The 23,407-nt window shown below is 52.3% G+C and overlaps 1 protein-coding gene across 1 annotated transcript; it reads right to left on the bottom strand.

Annotated features, from left to right (window-relative positions):
- Positions 1-4,167: 4,167 nt before the first annotated feature.
- On the bottom strand, positions 4,168-23,014 carry SDC4 (syndecan 4). Its single transcript, XM_043602276.1, has 5 exons — positions 22,890-23,014; positions 11,262-11,400; positions 10,168-10,214; positions 9,139-9,337; positions 4,168-6,238 (listed from the first exon to the last, which is right to left on the bottom strand). The coding sequence occupies exons 1-5, from the start codon at positions 22,956-22,958 to the stop codon at positions 6,087-6,089; spliced, it is 606 nt and encodes a 201-aa protein (XP_043458211.1). The 5' UTR covers positions 22,959-23,014; the 3' UTR covers positions 4,168-6,086.
- Positions 23,015-23,407: the final 393 nt, after the last annotated feature.

Genomic DNA, 23,407 nt, shown 5'->3' with positions numbered 1-23,407 from the left:
CTGCTGAGTGCACAGACCGAGAAGACAGAGAGGGAGGGAGGAAGCAGCCTTATTTGATGGGAATAAAACCGATAAGATAATATCCACTAAGTTTTCCAAGAGTCATCCCTGACCATACTTACCAAAAAAAAGGCCCTCCAGGCAGGCTTGGCTCTCTTCCGGACCCCAAGGGACAAAGGCAGGCGGGGCAGTATTGGCATAATAATGCTTTCAGTGGGCAAAGTGGTCAACACCTGCCACAGCTGGCTGATCGCCCCAGAGGCAGGCAGAGTTCTAGGGGAAGGCAGAGCCTTGTGGCCAAGGCCTTTATGGTTTCATTACATGGGTTCTAAATGGGTTCGATTATAGAGTGCTGAAGTAGAGCCCGCTCTACCAAGCTCATTCCCAAGCCTTCATCTGGTTCAAAACATCCTCCTCCCCAACCCTGGCTGGTGCCTGGAAGAGTGCCATCCCTGCCTCATCCAGGCTAGGGGTGTCCTAGGCTTGGCTGATTTTGTCCTGATTGTGTGTGTGTGTGTGTGTGTGTGTACACACTTCTTCTTCCCACACTAATTACTCATATGTATTTTCAGAAGAATCACCTTAAGATCCAGGAATGCAGCTCAAACAGTGGCTTTCCAGACAACACCCATCTTGGAAACAAAGTTGTGTGTTTAAGCCAGGCACATTTGGCAAGTTCAAGTCACTTAACCTCTCTGTGCTTCAGTTCCCCCTTCTGTAAAAGGGGAAGTATTTGTTTCACAGGATGTTGTGAGGAATAAAATAACCAATATATGTAAAGCAACAGGGCCTGGCCCACTGTAACCACTTTCTGTGGGACAGTTGCTGTCATTGTCGTTACTCCAGAAATATTTTTACAGATGACCCAGACTCTGCACTCCCCGCCATTTGACAGATGGAGAAATTGATTGTCCAGAGGGAGTAAGTGACCTGCCTGTATTGGTTGTCTATGTTGTGTAACAGACTACCACAAACACAGCAGTTAAAATAACACCCATTTATTGCCCTTATGGTTTCCATGGATCGGGAGCCCAAGCACAGCTTAGCTGGGATTTCTGCTATGGGTCTCCCAAGGCCATAATCAAGGTGTGAGCCGGGGCTGACAGGGCGGTCTCTCTGAGGCAAAGGGTTCTATTCCAGGCTCACAGAGTTGTTGGCAACATTCACATCCTTGTAGCTGTAGAACTCATGGAAGCTTGCTTCTTCAAGGCCAACAGGAGAGCATCTCTCTTACCAAGAAGGTTCCGGATCCTCTTATTAGCACTTTCAACTGATTAAGCTTGGCCCGCCCAGGGTAATCTCCCCTTTTAATAACTAAAAAAATCAACTAATTTGGGACCTCAATTACATCTGCAAAACCCCTTTGTCTTTCCCGTCTGATGTAACCCAATCATAGGAGTGGCATCCATCATGGTTACAGATCCTGCCCACATTCAAGGGGAAGGAATATACTGGTGTATACAACAGGAGGTAAAAATCTTGGGGGCCATCTTAGAATTCTGACCATCCTATCCCCCAAAACTACATAGCAAATGATTTCCAAGGAGGAATCTATTTGGCCTGTAGGCCTCCCAATGCCCCATGAAGAATGGCCCCATATAGGGGTCAGTGCTTCTCTGGTTTCAGAAAAAATGGCAGGATCATGAACAAAAAAGGCTCAATATTGTCTAAATCCACTTTGCATCCTGTGCCCAATTCTCAGAAATAATATTATACCAAGTCCCACTCAGAGTCTACTCTCTAGATAAATTAAGTCCTGTGCAGAGTTGACCAGAAACAAGGCTATAGTAACCAGCCTTTGAGATGGCTTCCAAGGAGTCTTGCCTCCTGAAGGTATTCCTGCCCTTCCCTTCTGCAGTCTCCTTTCGCGATGAATATGGCTGACGTGTGTGACCAATAGGATAGTGTGGAAGTAACAGTGAGTGACCAAAGGGTTGGCCATAAAAGGCACTGTAGCTTCCACCTGGCTCTCTAGGATCGCTTTCTGGGAAAAGCCAGCCACCATGTAATGAGGACATTAGCCCTTTGAGGGTCCACATGGCAAGGAACTGAGGCCTCCTGTCAACAGCCAGCATCAACCTGCCAGACATATAAGTGAGCCATCCTGGAAGTGGACCCTCCAGCCCACTCAAGCTTCTAGATGCTCTGGCCCAGGTCAACATTTTGACTACAACTTCATGAGACAACTACCTAGCTCAGTTGCTCCCACATTCCTGGCCTGCAGACACTATGTGAGACAGTGGTCAGAAGCCCTGAAATTTGGGGATAATCTTACACAATAGATAACACAGGGGCCTTGTGGAGCTTCTGTCTCACCCAAAGATGGCGCTGATGAGAATGAAGTGCTTTTAGTGAGCACTTACAGTACTCTAGGCTCCGACCTACCTCCCTGTAGGCTGTTGGAGCACAAGGTAGCAGCTATTAAAAGCTGAAATCCCAAGTCGAAAGGTCATGACCCACAGTCTTCATCACCCAACACAGACCTAACAGAAATTTCTGAGACAATGGAAATGCTCTGTCTCTGCACTGACCGAGAGAGTAGTCAGCAGCTGCATGTGGCTACTGACCACTTGAGATGTGGCTAGCACAACTGAGGAACCGAATTTTCGTTTTTGAAAATGTGTTTAAATGGAAAGAGTCACCTGTGGCCGACAGCTACTATACTGGACGGCCCAGGTCTAACAGATGCAAGGACCTTCTGCAAGAATCAGGTTATAAAGAACAGGGAGCCCCACTCAAGCTTCGCGGAGCTCAGGCAAACAAGGTGTGGCAGGGGCCCCGGAGACCAGACTTGCTGCTTCAGTGGGGGGGGGGGGGGGTGTAGGTCCCAAGCAGCCTCTGGAGCCCAAATGCCTGGGTTCAAACCCCACCTCTACTGTTGGTAAACTGTGTCACTTTGGACAAGTAACCTCTTAGCTGTGGTGTCCCCATCCGTATAACGGGGATACTAACAGACCCTACTCTGTGAAACTGTTGTGCCGATTAAGTGGGTTCAGGTATGAAGCAGAGACGGCATGGGTTCTGGCACATGCATGTGACTCGAGGATTTGCTTCTACTAATTCCTCTGTATCCTTCCCCCGACCCCAGTCAAGCACTGGGTGATATGACACCAAAGGAAGACCACCAAAGCCCAAGGCCTTGGAATTAAGGTTTAACCCTGCAGATGAGCTAAGGGCAGGTTCCCCCCTTGGTAAAAAGGCTCTTACCAGGATTGAGAGAGGCATCAATGGGGTTTGTCCAGACCCAACTACTGCAGTGCTTGTAGAAGCCACGCAGGTGACACGAGTGAAGCAGGTAAAGACTGTGGCAAAGCAGAAAACCCACATCCAGACAGGATGCTCCCTGTCAGCAACTTTCAATTGTTGCCATGCAGCCGGAGAGGAGCCAAATCTTGAGTTTTTCCCAAAAGAAGCAGGGAATCTGGATTTACATGGGCAACATCCTCACTTCTATGGTTAGCATCTAATCCAAGGATTTTTGTGGGTTTCTTTTAAAGTTTATTTATTTTGAGGGAGAGATTGAGGGAGCCGGGGAGGGGCAGAGAGAAAGGGAGAATCCCAAGCCTCAACGAGGCTCAATCCCACGAACCAGGAGATCATGACTTGAGCCTAAACCATGAGTCAGACGCTCAACTGACTGAGCCACCCAGGAGCCCCCACCACCCACCTTGTGTTTTTTTGTTTTTGTTTTTGTTTTTTTTTATTTATTTTTTTAAAAATTTTTTTTAACGTTTATTCATTTTTGAGACAGAGAGAGACAGAGCATGAACGGGGAGCGTCAGAGAGAGGGAGACACAGAATCTGAAACAGGCTCCAGGCTCTGAGCTGTCAGCACAGAGCCCGACACGGGGCTCGAACTCACGGACCGCGAGATCGTGACCTGAGCCGAAGTCGGCCGCCCAACCGACTGAGCCACCCAGGCGCCCCCCACCTTGTGTTTTTTAACCAGGTGCCATCTAAGCGCCACACCAAGTTAGGCATGACATGCCCCACAGGCCGCCAGGGGCACATTCTTTCTTTCCTCCTCTCCAGGCCCTTTCTTGGCTTCTTCTCTGCCTCCAATGTCTGGCGCCCCAAAGGGCATTTGGTCCGGCTCCGCGAAGGTCAAAGGATACAGAACCCAGAAAGGACTTCTTACAAACTTTGAAATGACAGAGACAAGCAATCTAGAAAGTACCAGGTTTTATTATCTTCTTATCAAAAAGAAAAAAATCAGTAACAGACAACAGTGTGAGGTGGCTACAAGAAGAGGTGCTCACTCCCAACATAGCCAGAGGGAAAGGGCATGGCAGGGGTGGGGGAGGGGAGCCCAGAGGACCCAGCCAGCTGGGGCCCCTGGCTTGAGGTGGTGAAGGGTGCGGGAGGCAAGGGCGACTCCCCCCTCCCCAGCCAGTGGGGTCAGGAGAAGACGCAGCCTGCACGGGCTAACTAACCCACCGGGCCTCCTCTTTGTGAAGGAAGGATCACAGATAAGCTCCAAAGCCAGCAGCCAGTCAGCCCTCCCCCATGCCCCCTTTGCCCAGGGAGACAAAGATCACCCCAGCAAGGCTGGGGCTGGGACTTGTTATACCAGTTCAGTTTTCTAGCACTGTGGTTCGACAGGTGGACACGGGCTCTACCTGCGTGCTCACCAGAGCAGCCACGAGCCACATGTGGCAAATGAGCACTTGAAATGTGGTTAGTGTAAATGAGGAATGAATTTTTTAACTTTATGTGATTTTAATTGATTTGAATAGCCACGCGTGGCTAGTGCTTACCATAATGGATAGGACGGCTCTCCAATGTTCTCTTAAATTTGGAGAAGACAGACAAAGGAACACCAGTTGGGCTCAAAGCAGAAGCTAGAAAGAAGGTAGAATTGTCTACCCTCAACTATTCCGGCCCAATCAGGAGAAGGCACCACGAACAGAGCGAGAGAAAGGCAAAAACCCACTCAGCCACACAAAACTCCACTCACTCAACCATCCAGCCAACGTCAAATGGGACATATCATGCTATTTCCTGAAAAAATATATTTATCTATTTTTCTAGAACCATGAATAATAATACATTACAAGAAAAGAGACACAAATATCCCACCATCCCCTACATTATATTTTGGGATCTGCTAGAAAACTATGTTTCGGCAATAGCCACTTCTTAGAGGAAGCAGCTTCAGAAAGGGCCAAGGTCATGAGCGGGAGAGTGTTAAGTATAAAAAAAAAATGGGGAGGATATTTAAAAGAGGAAAGAGAGAAAGAGGCCCTGTCTGAAGCTATAAATAGTAAAAACAAAAAAAAACAAAAAAAAACAAAAAATTAATAAAAATCATATCTCCGTCTCCTCTCTCATTTCCGAGAAACAAAAACAAAAAACCATTAAATACAAACTTAGCAGGTACTGTGGAAAGTGCAAGAGAGCGGAGAACATCTTGATATCGGCACACTCTTGCCCAGGCAGAGGCTCTGCACCAAGGAATGAACCATTAGAAAAAAATACCCCGCTAAGAGTAGATTTACAAATACTTTGCAAATCCATTTCAGTATGTAACTTTCAGCTCTTCTCCCCACCCCCTCCCCCTCATAAAAGAGGCTGATTTCCAAAAGTCACTTGAGAGAGCCGAGAATGGCCCAAGGTATACCACAGACTCCTGTAGTGTGGTCACAAGTGCCCTTTGACGGACACATCAAGGTGCAGGTGGTTCTAGTTCCTTCTCCCAGCTCCTTTTCACAAGAGGGAAGGAGAAGGCCGCTGGGGGCCGAGCTCCAGCTTCAGAGGGGCTCTGGATGAGGCATGTTCAATATAGGCTCTAAGCTGGGCCCACATTCTAAAGTGGAAAATTAAGAAATGATCCAATCCCAGACCCGCCTTCAGCAAGGCCAGCCGTAACCCCATTTTTCTGCCGGGACAGTCGAGGCCCAGAGAATCAAGAAGAGGCAGGCAGGAACAGAAGATGATGCCTCTTCTGACGCTTAAAACATAATCACAGCTGGAGATGCTGACAGGTCAGTATTAGTTTGCCCTCCCCCTACCCTAATGTCCACCCTTCAAAATCCTTCTGCTTCCCTCCCTGCTGAGGTCCAAGCCAGTGTGCCCAGGGGGCTGCTTCAAGCATAGAACTCGTTGGTGGGAGCTTTTTTGTAGATAGGTTTCTTGCCCAGGTCGTAGGTGCCTTCGTCCTTCTTCTTCATGCGGTATACCAGCAGCAGGACCAGGAAAACAGCAAACAGGACGCCCACGCTGCCGCCCACGATCAAAGCTGCGGAGGAAGAGACGGGAGAGCTGCGGGTCAGGACCTCGGGCACACTACCACTTCCCCCTAGTCGGCTCACTTACAACTAGACATCTTCACCCCTGCTGTCACTTGTGCTAGGTGTGACCTCGTGAACAAGACAGGGGGTCATCGCAGGTCACTGAAGACCACAGCGCCGGAGTGGCAAAGCTACCCTTCCAACCCACGCCTGCTGGAGCCCACAGCACCTTCCAAACACCAGCTTGACACCCCAGCAGCAGCTTAGCAATAGCTGGGCCAGGAGCAAGCAAACCCGCAGGCCTGAAAAACAGCCTAGACAGTGCAGGCCTCAGAGCATCGCAGTCTAGCTGGCTCTGGGTACGCACACCTACACAGGCCTCCGCTTCCACAGACAGGTGTGCACATCCTCTATACACACAGGTGTGTCCTACCAGACACAGCTCTAACACGGTGACACGGCCAGGCTGCTACGTCACTGACAGTTACAGACAGTGGTTTACGTTCCCGTGTTTCCAGCTCGGTGGTTAAGGCCTAGGTCCCACTCCCGTTACTCAGCACTGGCTATGTCATCAGGCAAGTGCCTTCATCTCGCTCATTGCAAACTGGAAATAAAAGTACCTTTCTCACACATCTGTCCTAGGATTAAATAAATTAATCCACCCAAAGTGCTTAGAACAATGCACAGCATATGCTCAGTCCTCATGGATTGTAAACCTTTGTGGCTTTATGATCCGTGTCCCTAGCACCCTGAATTGGGCCTGGCACAACAGTGAGTGCTTAATAAATGACACTCACAGTTCAGCTCAGAGAGGAGCACTGCCTACGGGCACCTGCTAGCATCAGGCCGGTGCGCGCTGCTAACCTCAGGTGGGCAGCTGTTCTGCATCATGCAAGGTCGCCTGATAGGGCTCGTTCCTGTGTGTTGAGGGGGCAGGGATATCTCACAGAATCCTTGCTGCGGCAGACTGAGTCCCCTAATTCGGTCTTACTAGGGCTAAGAAGATTAAATTTCCATCCCTGCACACACTCTGAATCTATGCACAGAATGAGGGCAGAGTGGCACAGGGGAGTCCAGTAAGGTTCCTTCTCAGCTAAAACTCATGAAAAAACAGCCACAAAGTGCCCCCAGGAAATACCAGAAAAAGCACAATGGAATAAGGTATCAACCCCATTCCTGTTTTTATCACCCTTCCCTCTGATGACCCCTGGCTCCTCTACTGGGACCTTGGTCTGTGCTGGAACCTTGACCCCACAGGGTCAGAAGGTTCAAGGGCAGTCTCAAAAGTGACTGCGGCCCTAGGTTTCAATACTAATGCCTAGTTTTGTGACTTTGGAAAGTGATTTGGCTTCTCTGAGCCTCGGTTTCCTTACTTGTAAGAGTAAAGACAGCCATACATGTCTGATAGGGTCGTGGAGATTCAGGGGGGCACACGCAGCAGGTAGCACCTGGCAAGCACTTGAGAAACTCCCAGGTGCCATTCAGATGCCAACTAACACAGCAACGGAACTTCTCACATGAAGATCTTATGCTTGGCTAATTCTCAACCGCAAGATTTAAGAGACGACTTAGCTTTGGTTCTGTCTCTTGCTTATGTGACCCAAGCAAGTGGTCTGCTTTCTCTGGGCCTCAGTCTCCCCGAGTTATAAGACATGCTTGGCCTAGATCAGTGGTTTTTAAGCTTTTCTTTAAAAGCAGCAGAACCCTTTGTTGGTGAAAGCAAAACCTTACGCTAACCCCACATATGCCAGCTAAAAGTGAAACTGTGGTTGAAAAAAGATGGGGGGAGGTTTTACCGAAGATTTTGAAGCTTAGAAGATCACAAGGTCTCTAAGGGCCCCTCTAGTTCTGATAGCACCACCACCCCCTCACACACAAAAAGTAGCGAAGGAAAAGCAGAAAGAATAAATACTCGGGTCCCAGGAGGTCAGGGTCAAGGCTGAGCTGGGCCCAAAGTCACCTAGGGTTACATTCCCAGCCAGCCTTATCTGCAAGATGTAGGCAAGACCCTTATCTGTCCTGGATGGAGGCAGGACACAGGGCTCCTCCCTGTACCTCAAGACTCCACGAAGGTGTTGGCCCAACTGGCTGTGGCTGTCCGGAGACAGGAGTAACCCAGACTGGGCCCAGGGCAGCCACTCGACAGGCTGCTTCATGAAGACCTGCCCTTGGCCTATAACATTTGGCCAGAAAGAGAGTTCTCTCTGACAGTCCACCCCTGCCCGCAGCTTTGGAGACCCCCCAAGCTGCCAGGGAAGGAGAGAGCCAGCAGGCACTGCCCCAGCTGAAGGCCCCACAGCCAGGCTTGAAAGAGCCACTCCTAAAGCCCCATGAAGACTCAGTGACAGATTACAGCAACAAATCAGAAAAGCCCTTTACGGTTTGCCAAATTATTTCAGATTCTCATTTTCATGGAGTTATTACACCAACCCGAGGAGGTAGCATTGTACCCATTTACAGAGGAAGAAATGGAGGCTCACATCCTCAACTGAGGCTGGAAAGCTTCTCAGCCAAGATCACGAGGCTGTCAAGTGACAGAGCAGGAGGGAGGGAAACCAGCCCAATCCAAAGGAGTCTCTGTGCTTTCGAGGGAAGTTAACCTTGAATAAACTCCCTAGATACCAATCCCAGATTACGAAAATGCTTTGAAAACAAGACAGAAGGACTTAACGGCCAGTTACTGACTCCTAGCTGTTCTTTAAAAGACTCTGATATGCAATTCTCCTCCACCGGGCTGCTCACCCAGTCAGAGCCACCCCTTACGACTACGGTGTAGTCCTTGAGGCTCCAGGGCACCCTGTGGCTAGAAGGAAGGGGTACCAAGAAGCCCAATGTGCCCGAGGCATCCCTGTCTGCAACACTGCCTCCCAGTCCTCTTCCCCTTCAAAGTATCTCGTGAGGACCTTACCCGCCAGAACCTCTGTCCTCTCAAAGATGTTGCCGCTCTGTGTGGCACTGGACATGGACACCTTGTTAGACACATCCTCGTCCCCTTCAAAGGGTGAGATCCTCTTGGGGATGACCTCATTCTCCTCCAGGTCCTTGGCTTCGGTGGGGACCCAGCTCCCAGGCCCTGCCCTCTCAGGGATATGGTTATCTAGAGGCACCTGGATGGGGCAGAAGGAGGAGACATGAAGACTCAGTGTGCTTTGGGGAGGGACCCAGGGCAGGGACAGGAACATTCAGCCAGGGAGGGAATCTGCTTCCGCCATCTTGCCGGATGAACCGTGTGGTCCTGGAGCTGAATTCAGCACCAATCTCTCAACAATTATGCCATCAAAGGCTTACCCTCAACCTTTCTAGTGGATCTGTCCCAAAAGAGGAATGAATGTGACCGAGGGTACAGGGAAGCAGGTGTTACCGCTCACTGCTGGTCAGTGGGGGATTCTAGAATCACCACCCTGGAGGGCGGTTGGGCAAAACTATAGAAAGTGCTTGCCCTTTAAGGCAGCAGCTTTGCCTCTGGGACTCTATCCCAAGGAGCTAATCAGAGATTTGAGTGAAAGATGCTTGCTGTGGTGGTATAATTTTAGAGTATCAAAAAATCATAAACAACTTTTCCATCAATAAGGGGAAAATAATGAACGATGATTATGCAGCCTATAAAAATGAAAAAGAACACTTAATTATGTGAGGAAGCAAACTCGTGCCCACTTTAAGTGAAAAGTGCAGCACACAAGACTATATATATTATTTGATATTAATGCTGGGAAATACCTAGAAATGCACAGAAAAGGTGCTGGAAACACATCTAAGTGTTGACAGTGATTATCCCTGTAGGAAGGATGGCCTACCCACAGTCGTGCCTGTCCCTAAGGAGCCAGGGCCACCAATACAAGCTTTCTTGCAGAGTGAGGTCAGACCCTCACTTATGGGCTCCTCTCAACAGGTGTCACAGTGGAGCAAATGGAGAGGCAAAAGCATGTTAACTACTCACCAAGGGTTGGATTACTTCCGGGAAGATCTGGGGGTCCTCTGAGTCATCTGTAAAGTCAGAAAAGCTGTGTGAACATTTGTCCTTAAAATACCTCCCCCTTCTTCAGCCATGGCTGGTGGGAGTCCTACCTTACAAGCAGCCCTCAAATGCTCAGTGTACAGTAAGTGACCATTCCCACCCCAGCCTCAGTCACCTCATCTGTAAAATGGGGCTCTCAAGACCTTACTCCCCGGTTCTTTCACAAGGATGCCAGGCAGGTAGCTGAGCAGATGCTCTGTCAGCTCCAAACCCTTGCTCTGGAATGTCTGGATCAGGGACCAAGAGCTGGTTAGAAACGCAGAATTTCAGGGCTCATAGAATCAGAGTCTGCATTTGAACAAGAGCCCCAAGGGATTCCTTTGAGCCTACTCTAGATTGTAACATTAAATGTTAGAAATCGCAACATTAAAATATTTACTGAGTGTTTAGCATGTGCCAAGAGTCCAATCCCCAACTCACTGATTCACTATTTTACAGATTCGGAAACCAAGTCTCAGGTCACTGAGAGGCAGTTTGAACTCAAGACTATGGGACTCCAAAGCTCAAACTTCAGAGTCACACCATCCTGCACATAGGAGTCACTGAAGACCATGAACTGGCCTGGCCCCTGGTCCAGCCCCCAGAGGCCTGGGCCCCTTCACACACTCCCATCCCCCTCTGAAGCAGGGACTTGTTCTCCACCCATACTTCTGCCCACACACGCTCCCAGGCTTTGGAGCTGGCCCTTCTCCTTTTCACAAGAAGAAAACACTATCAGTTCTTTCCAGCCCCACCCCCACCAGGCCCCCAGCCACAGGCAGACAGGTCCAGGCTGGTGCTCAGAAAACCTACAGCTACAAATGAACTCAAAGCAACAAATAACCCGCCCAAGGAGGGTTGCCAAGGGGTGGAAAGGCTTGATAGTTACTTTTGTTTCCCCTTTGAGAGGGGAGGAGCTCTGCTGGAAAACCCCCATACAAATCCAAGTCTCAAGACATGCTCACCCCGCTATGGTCTGTGAGGCCACTTTCCCTCCAGCCCCATGACCTCAAGCCTGCCCACCACACCCTCCATACCCAGATCTCCAGAGCCAGACAGCTCAAAGTCATCGGGCTCCTGCCCGGGCCCCCCGACATCCTCATCATCTGGGAGGGCTCCAGAAAAGTATTGGCCTTCTAGGAGGTCTTGGGGGTCGATGACTTCCGTCTCTCGGATCTAGAGTGAAAAAAGGAGTTACGCCAGCCACTTCTGAAGACACATCAGTAGCCCCCCTGGCGCTTGACAACAGCCCCTGAGCCCCAAGAGGCAATGAAGTGGGCATTCGGTAAGGTAACCTGGGGTGCTGGAAAGTAAGCAGGCCAGAACCTGGAGACCTGGGTCCTGCTCTCCTCCTGGCCCCCTAACTTGCTGTGTGACCTTAGGCAAATCTCTTTCCCATCCCGGGCTAATAAAAATAATAAAGTTGGTAATAATCAGCACATTAAACATCACTAGGTACTATTTACTATAAGCAATTACTACGTGCCAGCCCCTGTTCTTACTAACTCCAAAGGCATGTCTTTAACCTCATTTTACAACCAAGGAAACTGGGCGTTTCCCTCTGACACAAGTAGCGGGTGGAAGAAGGAGGCTTCCGCATCAGGCTGCCTGACTGCAGGAGCCACACAGGCTGGAGGGTAGGACAGTCTAGGGTTCTAGGGCGCAGACACTGTCACCACTGATTCGCCTGCGGCAGGGAGGCCCTGGTCTTTCCCAGTCCAGGACACCTTTCCCAGCTGAGTCAGACTGGGCTGGGACAGACAGGGCTGGCTCACCCACACCTCAGGGAGGCCTCAGTCCAGGTGCTGCACAGACCTAGTGACTCACAAATACACAAACACACTCTCATATCCAGCTTTGTAAGCACAGGATCTGTTCTGTACCAGCACAGAGTGGGGCACCATCCACTCCATCACCCACAACTGTCCTTGGCCCCTACCCACGGACACCCAGTCTAGGACATCACAGCAGAATCTTAAGCCTACTTCCACTGAGAAGCTTTCCAAAGGAAAGTATCAAGGTCCAGGGAGGCAAAGACTTTCCCAGGGTCCTACAAGTACGTCAGCTACTCTCTCTGTTCCCATCTCCTAGAGCTCACAAGGGTAGGAAGCATTCTGAATTCTTACTGCCGTTCTCCTTAGCTCTGGGGCGACAGAGCTGTTCCCACAGAACAGCAGTCCTGGGCAAAGTTTTTTTTTTTGTTGTTTTTGGGGTTTTTTTTTTGCTAATTAACTCAAATATTAAAGTCCCTACTTTTGCCAAAAGAGATTGGGTTTCATGAAGTTCCATACACACCCCTCCTCAAAACATTCTCTTCTTCTTTCCCAAAGCCCCTGCCTGTAGGAGACTGGGGCTCTGCTCAGAACCACGGAAGCCAGGGAGGTCCTGTCCCTTCCATCTCACAGAATTGGACAGAATTCGAATGCTGAACAGGGCAGTGACTTGCCCAAGGTCACGTGGCTGAGTTAGCTGCACAGCTCAGAATGGAGAGAAGAAGTCAGGTCAGGTCTCTCTTTGACTGCCCCAGGCTGTCCTTCACCTGAGGGAGACTGCCAGTGACTCAGGGGAGCCCGAGAAGGAATATCTGTTCCCAGGACAAGGTAACCATTGCAGGCGAGGCCTGGGCTCCTCCTGTACTTCCTCTGGGGGCTTCTGGGGAGAGGCGGGCAGAACCTGACTGTCATGTCCTCTTCCACCCACCGTGAGGGCATGTGGTGGATTCCTGGAAAGGAGCAGGGTCAGACCAGGGGGAAGGCAGCGGGCACGCAGCCCTCTTCCACCGGATGGGAGAATCTTCGCTGAATACTTGGCACACACGGGGGTGGGGAGCCAGAAGGGGTTAAGTCCTGGTCGGGATGACTTCATGACTCGGGAATCAGGAGCTGCTGAGCTACTAGTGCTGGAACTCCAGCCCAGCCCCCACACGCAGCCCCACAGCCCCGTGCCTGTGGCTTTAGTTTGGCAGCTCCTCCGGGAGGACTCCGAGGTGGTTACGAAACTGTCCCTAGGGCGAGGTCCCTGCCGCAAAGCAAATTCCCCCAGGCCCAGATTCTGAGAGCAGGACCTCCTAAGCACTTAGCCTAAAGTAGGTCCTCCTGATAGATTTTTGCCCAAGGTCACATTGGTAAAAAGTGGCCATACTGGACCAGAACCCAGGCATGGGTCACCTGAGCTTTTAACCACACACACAAGAACACCTGCATGAATATACGCATCCATAGAGTGCCTGACCACCCAAGCTAGGAGGGAGCCCTGCTGCGTGGAGGTCAAACCCAGCCCAGGAGAGAAAGAAGGTACTTCAGCCAGTGGTCAACCAAGCCTGGAGACCAGACAGGCTGTGGGAGTCTGAGCTCCAAGTCCTCAAGTCAGGGGCTGGGGTCCCAGCACTGGGTGGCTTCAGGCAGAGACCTTCCCCACCCCTGGTCCCCAGGAGTCACAGAATGTTGTTTCTACATCTTGCCTTTCTTTGGGTGTGTGAAAGTGCTAAGGGGTGCTTCAAAACAACTCCTGGGATTAGCATGCTGCCTGGCTCAGAGTTACCACTTCAGTTTCACAGTAGCTAAAGGAAGGCTAAGAGAGGAGGCAGGCCCCGTCAGCACTGAAACCCAGATTCGCTCCCAGTTCAGCCCTCACCCTTCCTTTTTATACCAGGTTCCTGGAGAGGAGAGGATACACTTGTCTAAGGTTGCACCAGGGGCACAGGAGGCATCAGACCCTGTCAGATACCTATTCCAGGGCTCAAGACTGCATTAGAGGAGCCAACGGTTCCTTCTCCAGCAAGTCACAAGTCACGAGGCCTGGGGGGCAGGGGGCATGCTCAGGGAAGGACACAAGAAAACAAAACCTTCAACTCCAGAAGCATCTTCTCTGCCCCTGACTCCTGACAAGAGAGAAATTCCCCAGTGGGAACCCTTTAAGACGAGGCCAGCAAGAGAGAACCAAGCTCCATGAGACTGTGGGCAACCATCCCTTCATGTGCAGAGGGGCAGAGGGGAGGGAATGCCAACAGCCCTCCCTTGCCTCACCCACTTTGCAGACAAGGCCCATTCAGTCAGGGTGGCTTTGAAGAAGCCACCAGGCCACCCAGTAGCCAAGCCCAGCCCTGACCAGAGAGGGACCCCACCCTGATCCCAGCCGAGCTTACCCCACCTGTTCTCCACTCACCCCATCCCTGCCGGGGGAATGTGTGTTCACGTGTGTGTGCACGCACAGGCACCCTCTCTGGGCCCTCAGGCCTCCCTTCTCCCAGAGCACAACAGAAATCACCAGCAGAATAAGGCAGTGGGCCTGGGTCTCACAGACCCTGTCTACCCCAGGGCTGGTGGACACCTGGGATGAGTGCCTGGGGACTGAGATGCTGGACGCCTCCCCAGATTATCCCCCGAAGAGGGGGCAGGTGCTGTTTTGTTCTAAAGGAACTAACACCTGCCAGTAGAAAGTATCTGAGGCCACTGAGCCCAATGGTCTCATTTTATAACCCAGCAAACAAATTAAAAGACAAGGGGCTTTGCCAAGGTCACCCAAACTGTTGGCAGCAGGGCTGGACTTAGAAGCTAGGTCTTCTGGCTCCAGGCTGGAGTTGTCCTCCCTCCCTGCTTCAAGGGTTTGGGCTGCAAAAGTAAGGGTCTCAGCAAACCCACAGGCTGCAGCTGTCACTCCAGTCCTTATGCTATAAGCATGAAAAGAAGCTAGGAAAAGGTCGCCAACCCCACCCCAAAGTCCTACAGCTTCCGTCACCAGGGAAAAGCACAGGGGCTGGGGTGACTAGCTCAAGTATCCACGACGTGCCAGGCACCACGCGGTGCTCTTCCCTATGAACTCATTTTACTGGCACGAGTCTTGTAACATGTTTGCAGGAAATTGAGGTGCGGGGGAGTCATTTATCCGAAGTCACACAACTAGAAAGCAACAGAGCTGAGATTTGAACCTAGATCTTTCTCAAGACCACGCCTCAGCTACAACCAGACTTCTCACTGCCACCCCCGAGTCACCTCTCCACCCCAACCCCACAGTGCCAGGCCAGGCTCCACCAAGGAGCAAACAAAGGTGAAAGTGATATTCAACAAAAGAACAAAAACTTGGCTGGGGCACCAGGGAGTTCAGGGTCAAGGCCTGGTTAACCAAGAGCTGGTGGGAGGAAAAGAGGGAGGAGAGCCCCCCACACCCACCTCCTGCCCCCAGGGTCCTCCCCAGCAGAGGCAGGATCAGGGACACATTTGACCCTTCTTTCAGGAGGTGAGACCAGAAGGACAACTGGGCAAGCCAAATTCAACAGGGAGTGGCAAGGACACTGGACTCCCAACTACTGAAGCCACCTGTTATCCGGACAGGAGATCCCCAGAAGGGGCCGTTGGTTAGTCACTGCTTTCCCCCACCCTGCCTTTTTGAAGGGCCAGACATCCCCCAGGGTGAGCAAACCCAGGAGCCACAATCAGAGCTCTACACCTCGCCAGAAACAAAGGATCCCCACCAGAAGAGTGGTTACCCACAAGCAAAGCACAGTCTGGCCATGGCCACTTCCTAACTCCAGGAACCTTGGGGTATACTGAACCCTGAACCCTTAGTTTTCTCTTTTGGTAACCAGGGCTAGGAGCACCCTGCAGGACGATGATGATTAAGTGAAATGCATTAGTGTGTGCAAGGGACCCAGCATATGGCCCAGTACACAGCAGGTGCTCATTGAGTAGTAGCTATTATTAATCCCCACCTGCCTTCCTTCTGGCTAAAGGGATTAGTGGTCAAAGGGTCAGAGAGACCTGGAAAAAGCTATAGAAGCAGTTCCATTGCTAGAAAGGTGGTCAGTGGATGGTGGGGCAGGGGTGGGGGGGTTTGCAAATCATGAAGGGACATAACCCTGTAATGAGTATTCATTTTGCTTCTGAGACCAGAGACTTTTCAACAACCAATCAGGTCCCTGGAGACTGCAAAGGACCCAGAGATGGGCAGAGGCCTGCTCAAGGTCACACAACTTGGAGCACCTGTCGTAAGAAGATAGAGGCAGAGGAAACTGGGTTGTATTTTTCCAAAAGGAGTAAATGGCAGTGACCAGAGATGCCTGACATTCTACTTGGGGATCCCAGAGTATTTCCTGACCTGCCCTGAGGATGAAAAAAAATATCCAGAAGGCAATAAGAAACTACACACCAATCCACAGCCTGGCACTCTGGTAACTGAAGGGTTAAGCCAGGTCTAGGAGTAGGGGTGGGGCTAGGGTGGGGGTTCGAATGTCAGCTCTGCCCACTCCAAGGTCAGGTTACTCTGAACACAATCACACAGGAGACAAGCCAGGCCTGGCACAGCCAGCAGCCAACTTTTCACCAACCCCCCCAGGGCAGCCCATTCCACAGCGAGGGCTCCAGGATCCTGGGGTGCAGCTAGGAATGGGGGCAGAGGTGGGAGCTTCTGCAGCTCTGGACATCCCCCTGACGGCAGCTGATGCAGCACCCTTGCCACTAACTCCTTTGTGGATCTTGGGAGATTCCCTCCCTGGGCCTCAGTTTCCCCACCTGTAAAAGACGGTTCTGGAACAGACAAGCCTCCCTCTGTCTCGAGGCCTGGTAACCAAGCCGGGCACTGCTCCGATTACCGCTGGAGACAGGCGGGAGGGGGCTGGCTCCCTGAGGGCTGCAGAGACAGAGGTGCATTGAAGCTGGGGCTTGTAATCTAGGCAGCAGATCCGAAGTCCCTGCTGGATCTGCGGGCGGGGACATAAACAAGCCTCCCGTGTTCTCAGGAGCAGAGTCGATAGCCTCTAGTCTAGGCTGATTAGATCAGCACTAGGTGCTGGCTTCCTGCCCCTTCCCAGACTCCCTGCTGTGCACCCCCCGCCCCCCACTCGGAGAAGCCACTGCTCCAGACCTAGTGGGTCTGTCCCACACACGTTTCCCAGCCAGTCCCTACCCCGCCCCCCTACCCCGGGCAAGGAGTGTCCCCACTGCCTGTGACCGGCCATGGGTCATCCCTGCCCCCACGCCCTGAGGTTCCAGTGGTACAGCCAGTCCCACAGGCCTGGCTGCAACCGGCGGCTCCACCAAGTCACTGTTTCCACACATACCAGCCTCTCCCTGCCTCCCCTTTCCATTACCCCAGGTGTCACCTGACTACCAGCCTCCTCTACTGTGCCAGAGAAAACTGGGGCAGCAGAGTTCTGGGCCTGCAGGGTGGGGGAGGAGAGAGGCAGAATAAGGAGGGGGGGGGTGTGCTGAGTAGGAGGGACTGGCCAGAGGGTGGGGGTGGTGAGTAACCAGGGGCACAGAGGTGGTGAAAAGTAGCAGGGATAGACTGGGCAGGGGACTGCAGAAGGCCAAAGCTGGGAAGAAGTGTTCAAATCACAGAGTCATCTCCTGGGGACTCCTGGAGCTCTCCGGTAAGGATAAAAAGTTTTGAACCCTGAGAACTGTAACCATCAATCTACATTTTTCAGTGTGCACACAGATACCATCTCCCTGAAGCCAACATCCAGCCAGGTTAAGAACCCTGGTCTAGCCGCTAATGATAAACCCAGATCAAGCCAACACTTTACAAGTTTGCCAAACACTTTACAAGTTGAGTGACACAGGTGTTTTGTAGAGGACACATCGGTGAAGTGACTTATTAACTAACTGCATGTCCCGGGGTGAGCAGCAGAGCTGGGATGGTGACTCAGGTTTTTGTGGCTGTGAAATGCACCCACTTCCAGTCACCCTGCCTCCAGCAGACAGGGCCAAAGGGCCTGGCCAGGTGCAGGAACACGCCTGAAGGTCACTAGTGAGTTAATAACAAACCAGCTCAAGAAGCCAGGTTTCTAGTCCTTCTGGAGTTAAATCAGGCCCCAACCGTTGACACGGGCCTTCACCTCCCTCTCTAGGCACTGTGCACTGAAAGTGTATGAAAACTGGCTTTTCAGACACTGTACCTTCCTGCCCACTACCACACCCCCTCTCCTAGCCCAGAGCACAGCTTGCAATTCACTCGGCCTCCGTAGGACTAGAAACTCTGCCCCTCCAGCTCAGGAAGGGTGACCCCCTTCTGGACAGTGTCTAGGTGGTCCCATACCCTTAGCAAACCCTGCCATCACCCAGCAGGCTGCAAACTGCTCCGCAAAGGGTTCCTACAAATCCTGGCGGGAGGGGTGGGGCCGCTGAGAACTGGTTCTTGTTTAAATATGAACCCATCTGATAATTAGCAAACAGCCCACTTCTAAAACAAACAAACAGGAGATTTGAACTCCATCAGCCCCACCCTCGACTCCTCCCTTACCACCCTGCAGCTGTTGGGGAGTGGGAGGGAAGAAAGTGTTCCAGGGGCCATGGGGGGGGCGGCAGGGAGTAGAATCCTCAAAGGCACAGGGCCACCTGGCATGGCTGACATGTCTGTCACACAGAATGCGGCCTCCCTACCAAGCACTCACTGCAGCCTTGTCCCCTCCTACCAGCCCCACCAAAACCCTGATCTTCTTACCCACCAGGAAGCAGAGGCTGGGGAGACTGGGTGACATGTCCAAAGCCATGTAGCTAGGAAGAGGTGGCCTTCACACCTCTGAAGTTAGGTCTGCCTAACCCCAAGCCACTGTTCCAGTGCCCTCCTGCCAGTCCCAGGAAGTAAGGGGAGAGGAGGACATCAGACAAGTCAGAGACTCCTGGGGTCCAACCCCATCTGGACTATATACCAGCTCTGCTCTAGGAGCTCAGAGCAGTGGCAGCTTCAGTTCTGCTTCAAGGGAAACAAACAACTGGCTGAATTCACACCCTGTCAAAGTCCACACGGACGGGGCACTGGGAAGGTCTGAGGCCTGGTATTAACATTTCCTGGGCATCCCCTCAAAGGCCCTGGACATTGAGACGCTGACTATCTTTAATAGGCTCTCAGGGGACAAGGTAAAACTCTGGAACCCATTCCAACACCCTCATCAGAGCCATCCTACTAGCCAAGAGGCTGAAAGGAAATGGGTAACTCAGGCCAGCCACCGCTCTCCTCCAATGACTCACAGGCCCAGTCCAGCCCCTTCCCCCAATTTTAAATGGTCATTTGGAAATCACACCCACCAGTCCAGGAGGCTGAGAACAACTAGCAGCCAATTCCTCCCAAGAAGGAACTGGGGCGGGGAGCCCAGCCTGGCTCTCCCAGCTCCTCATTCAGGGCGGCCCTGCACTCCAAGTCCTTGCAAAAGCCTTCTGTTTCCAGGAGCTGGGGATGGCAGGAGCTGAATGTCTCCACCCCCCAGCTCTTCTCCTCTTAGGTTCTTTACCAAGGGAGCCAAGAAAGCTCCCCTCCCCCCATCAGTGTGTTTTCAGGGCAGGGAGGACCCTTGGGAGGGTTTTGGTCCTACCTCCTTACTATAGAGTTGGGGACACTGAGACCCAGAGATAGGGCATACGTGCTTCCAATTCAGGAAGTAGAACCCAAGGTATCTTCCTTCAAAGCCAGCCGGAATTTCTCATCTGGAATGTTCTCAGAGGAGGTTCAAACCAGACACCTTGTATTATCAGAGACCTGGTTCTGACCTTGGCAAGCCACTACCTTCCTCTGAGCATCAGTTTCCTGTATAAATGGAGATAATAAAACCTACCTCACGGTTTCCCTGGAAGGCATTCACGTTAGTGATAAATTACCTCAATGCACCCTTTCGAATGAAGTTACACACATGAACTTATTCATTCATGCAAATATTTCCTGCGTACTAAGTAAGGGGTAAGTATTTCGCTGAAGATGAATAGGGCAGAATTCCCCACTGGGTGTATGTGGGTGGGAGTGGTGTGTGTGGTAGATTTGGGGGGATGGATATGAATAGAATACTTGAGCTGAAAAGGGCAATCAAGATCATTTGTTTCAAACCCCATTTTACAGATGGGGGACATCAAGCTCACAGAACCCTCTAAACCATGGCCCAAAATAGGCTCTTTAGTAGCTCTCTAGGCTTTTAAGAATTCCACAGAGCTCTCACTGACCACTCAAGGGTCCTAGATCCTCTGGGCTTCTGCCCCACTCCTACCTCAGGGCAATCAAGAAGAGAATTTTCAAGGAGACCGAAAACATCTCTAAGCTAAAATACATTTCCCCAGAACCCACTGGGCCTGGTGCCACATCAGAAGGCTGTGCCTCTGGGCAGCAACCCCTCTGGAGGGGTCCAGCTCCCCAAACAGGGCTGCCTTTAATTGGCTAGGGAAGGAGTGGCAGGAAGGCAGTTCAGGGGAATGCTCCCAGCTGGACAGGAAGAACTGGTTTGGGATGGCAAGTCCCACAGCCAGGGAAGAGGCTGTCTGCACAGTCTGGGTTCCCTTCCCAAAACTTGTGGCACCAAGCCCTTAGGGTGGGGGTAGGGTATCACCCAAGGGGAGGGCAGGCCTTTGGCTTAAACCTAAACTTGGAGAGGGGCCTCAACAGCACTATTGGAGATGGACCTCAGTTCCCTCATCTGTAAAGTGGGCATAATATAATCCCGAGATGCTGGGTTTTTTTGTGAGGATAAAATGCCCCAGACCTAGCATGTGGAAAACTCAACAAATCATAACTGCAGCTAGCAAATCCCTTCTCCCAGGGCCTGTTTTCTCCACCTGCAAAAAGAAAAAGGCGGGCCTCCATTACATCTATCCAACTATGACTAGGTCTGATTTTTCCGGCCACAATCTTGGAAGGAAGGGGGTGGCGGAGGCAAAAGGGGAAGCCCTGTGACCCAATTAGAGGTGGAATGTCCCTGACATTCACCAGGAAGGGGAGTGTTGAGGTCAGGATGAGAGCCAGATACCTCTCTCAGGAAGCAGCTGCTCAGGGCCTACTTCTCCCCCAGCTGATGGGTCACCGTGCGAGGGCTGACACAGCTGTCCTCCCCCAAACCATATCCTTCTGACTGCCCCCAGGACACAGCTGTCTGCTCCTCACCCTGAAGCACCTGCAGACTCAGCAGCCTCTGAACTGAAACTGCCATGTGACTGCCCATGCAGTGACCTCACGACCTCCTGGGTCTTTCTTTTTTCCCCACACTGTCCAGGCCAACAGGACCCAACATGGCATTCCTCTGGAGGTCTCCCCAGTTGCTGGACTCAACACATCTTTCAGGGCCTAATTTAGAGCACTGTACCAGGGAGCAGCAGGTGTAGGTTGGAGTCTTGGCTCAGACACTAACCTTTTGGTCTGGCTGCCCTTAGTTTGGGGAAGTCATCACCTCACTCTGGTCTCCTGTTTCCTTCCACCTCAGAATTCGTTGAGGCCGGCCAGCCCCAAATCTCAACAGATTCAGGGCCACCACTCAGAAAGCATCACACTGCAGCTTATCATAAGAGCAGGAACTTGGACACCTGGCTGCCTAAATTTGAATGACTCAGCCCCTGATTAGCTGTGTGACCTTGGGTAAGTTAGCTAACCTCCTCAGCCTCAGGACCAATTTAAGAACAGTAAACAGCAGGGTTGTTGTCAGAATTAAGCAAGTTGATAGGACATTGGAACAGCCATTAGAAAGCTATTAGAACATCATAAGGCACACCATAAGCACTAAATGTTTCCTATCATCACTGAATGCCTGCAATCGTGCTGGTGGGTTATCATCAGGATCTCACGGATTCCCCAAAAGAAGCCTGCCAGGCAGAAAAGACTTCCCCCGCCCAAGCCCAGAGAAACAGGAGCCCCATAAAAAAATCTGCAATGATTAAACTCCACAGACTTGCTGCTTCTAAAAAGGGGGGGCTTAATTAAGGGAATCAAGGGGGCAAAAAATGGGGTTCTTGGAGGACAGACCCTCCGAGCAATTCCTGCTCCCCCAACTTCCCAGATGAGATTGCCATCCTCCTCCCCCACACTGGTGGCAGGGGATGAATGGAGGTTCTGGTGGCCCAGGACTTTGTAAACTAGGACAGGGACCAGAGAGCAGTGAGAAGGAGAGCTTCTCTGGGCTCACTGAGGCCCTCTGTCCCCCATCCCCCTTCACCCTACTCAAGGTGGGTACTCCAACTTCCCTTCTGCAGTTCAGCAGAAATACACAGCATTCTCGAAGAAAGCAGAGGCTCAACTCTTGGTGAAGTGCTGACCCCAAACCATCCTTCCCGTCTGCCCTTGGAAGATCAGAGCCCCAACTTTGGAGGGGCCCTACAGAGGCACTGGCCATCTCCTGCCGGGCTCCCTCCTGCCGTTGTACAGATGGGGAAACTGAGACTCAGAAGGGGCAGGGCTTTACCCAAAGTTACAAGCCCAGTGGCGGGGTTGGGGCCAGACCTGAGGTCAGGGTTCAGTCCTTCATTCCCCGGTGTGTGAAACAAGGTTCCGCACAACCCTCCTCCTTCCCCCTTCCGAGTACGCTGCCCCTCGTGCCCAGGCCCTATCGGATTCTAGAGCCGCCGCTCTGGGCGCTTACGGAGGGCGTGCAGGGGGATCCAGGGCCCCAAGATCACCAGGGGAGAGCGAGAGTGTGGGGGAGAGAAGAGGTGACACCGGCTTAGTCACGTCCGAGCCTGGAGCGCGCGGCGGGGCCGAGGCCAGGGGAGGCGGGAAGAGCAACAGGCTGGGGCGCACGTTCGCGCGCGGGAGCCACCCCGGCCCGGAGCCTCCCTGTGACCCGGGAGCCAAGTTTTCCAGCAAAGTTTCCCCGGCCTCGGCGTCTAGTTGGGGGCGGTGCAGACCCCTGAGGCCCCCCTAGCCCAGGCCCCCAGGAACAAAGGAGGCACCAGGCCGCCCTCCGGGGATCCCCAAGCACCTACCGACTCGGGGGCAGCGGCGGGGACGCCCACGAGGAGCAGTAGCAGCGCGAGCAGGCGGGCGGAGGCCATGGCACGGCGGTCCGCAGAGGGCGCGCAGGCTAGTGGTCCGGCCGGGCGCGCGGCCCCTCTTATAGGCGGCGGCCGGCCCCGCCCCCGGCCCCGCCCCGCCGCCGCACCCCGCCCGGAATTCCCCTGCGAAAGCTGGGCCTCGGGGCGCTGGGCCCGCCCACGCGGCTGGAAACCCCGAGGGACCGGCTCCCGATCTACCCCGAGTTCCTGTCCCCTTTATTTCTTTGCTTTCCCCCCAGACAGGCTCCCAGAGATCACTGTGTCTAACCCCATTTCATACCTGGGGGAAACTGAGACCTTCGATGGGAAGGACTTGCCCAGGGTCTTCAGCTTAGACCCGCGCTCCTTGAACCGGGTACACTCCCTTCCGAGGATAAGGAAGACATTCCAAATGGGACGTGGACTTGCGTAGCCTTAAGGGGTCAGCACAATGTTTCTGTAAAGAGCTA

The sequence above is a fragment of the Prionailurus bengalensis genome, chromosome A3 (assembly GCF_016509475.1).
Source record: "Prionailurus bengalensis isolate Pbe53 chromosome A3, Fcat_Pben_1.1_paternal_pri, whole genome shotgun sequence".
Lineage (NCBI taxonomy): Eukaryota > Metazoa > Chordata > Mammalia > Carnivora > Felidae > Prionailurus > Prionailurus bengalensis.
Note: the sequence above shows the minus strand (reverse complement) of the source record. Positions and strands in the feature narration are given on the sequence as shown.

What these genes read in the sequence shown, in the direction of transcription:
- SDC4 (XM_043602276.1), bottom strand. Translation starts at nt 22,958, where the DNA reads ATGGCCTCCGCCCGCCTGCTCGCGCTGCTACTGCTCCTCGTGGGCGTC. An exon ending in CCGCCGCTGCCCCCGAGTCG is followed by an intron (nt 11,401 to 22,889) that starts GTAGGTGCTTGG and finishes TTTTCACTCTAG; the next exon opens with ATCCGAGAGACGGAAGTCAT. An exon ending in CGGAAGTAATCCAACCCTTG is followed by an intron (nt 9,338 to 10,167) that starts GTGAGTAGTTAA and finishes TGCCCCATCCAG; the next exon opens with GTGCCTCTAGATAACCATAT.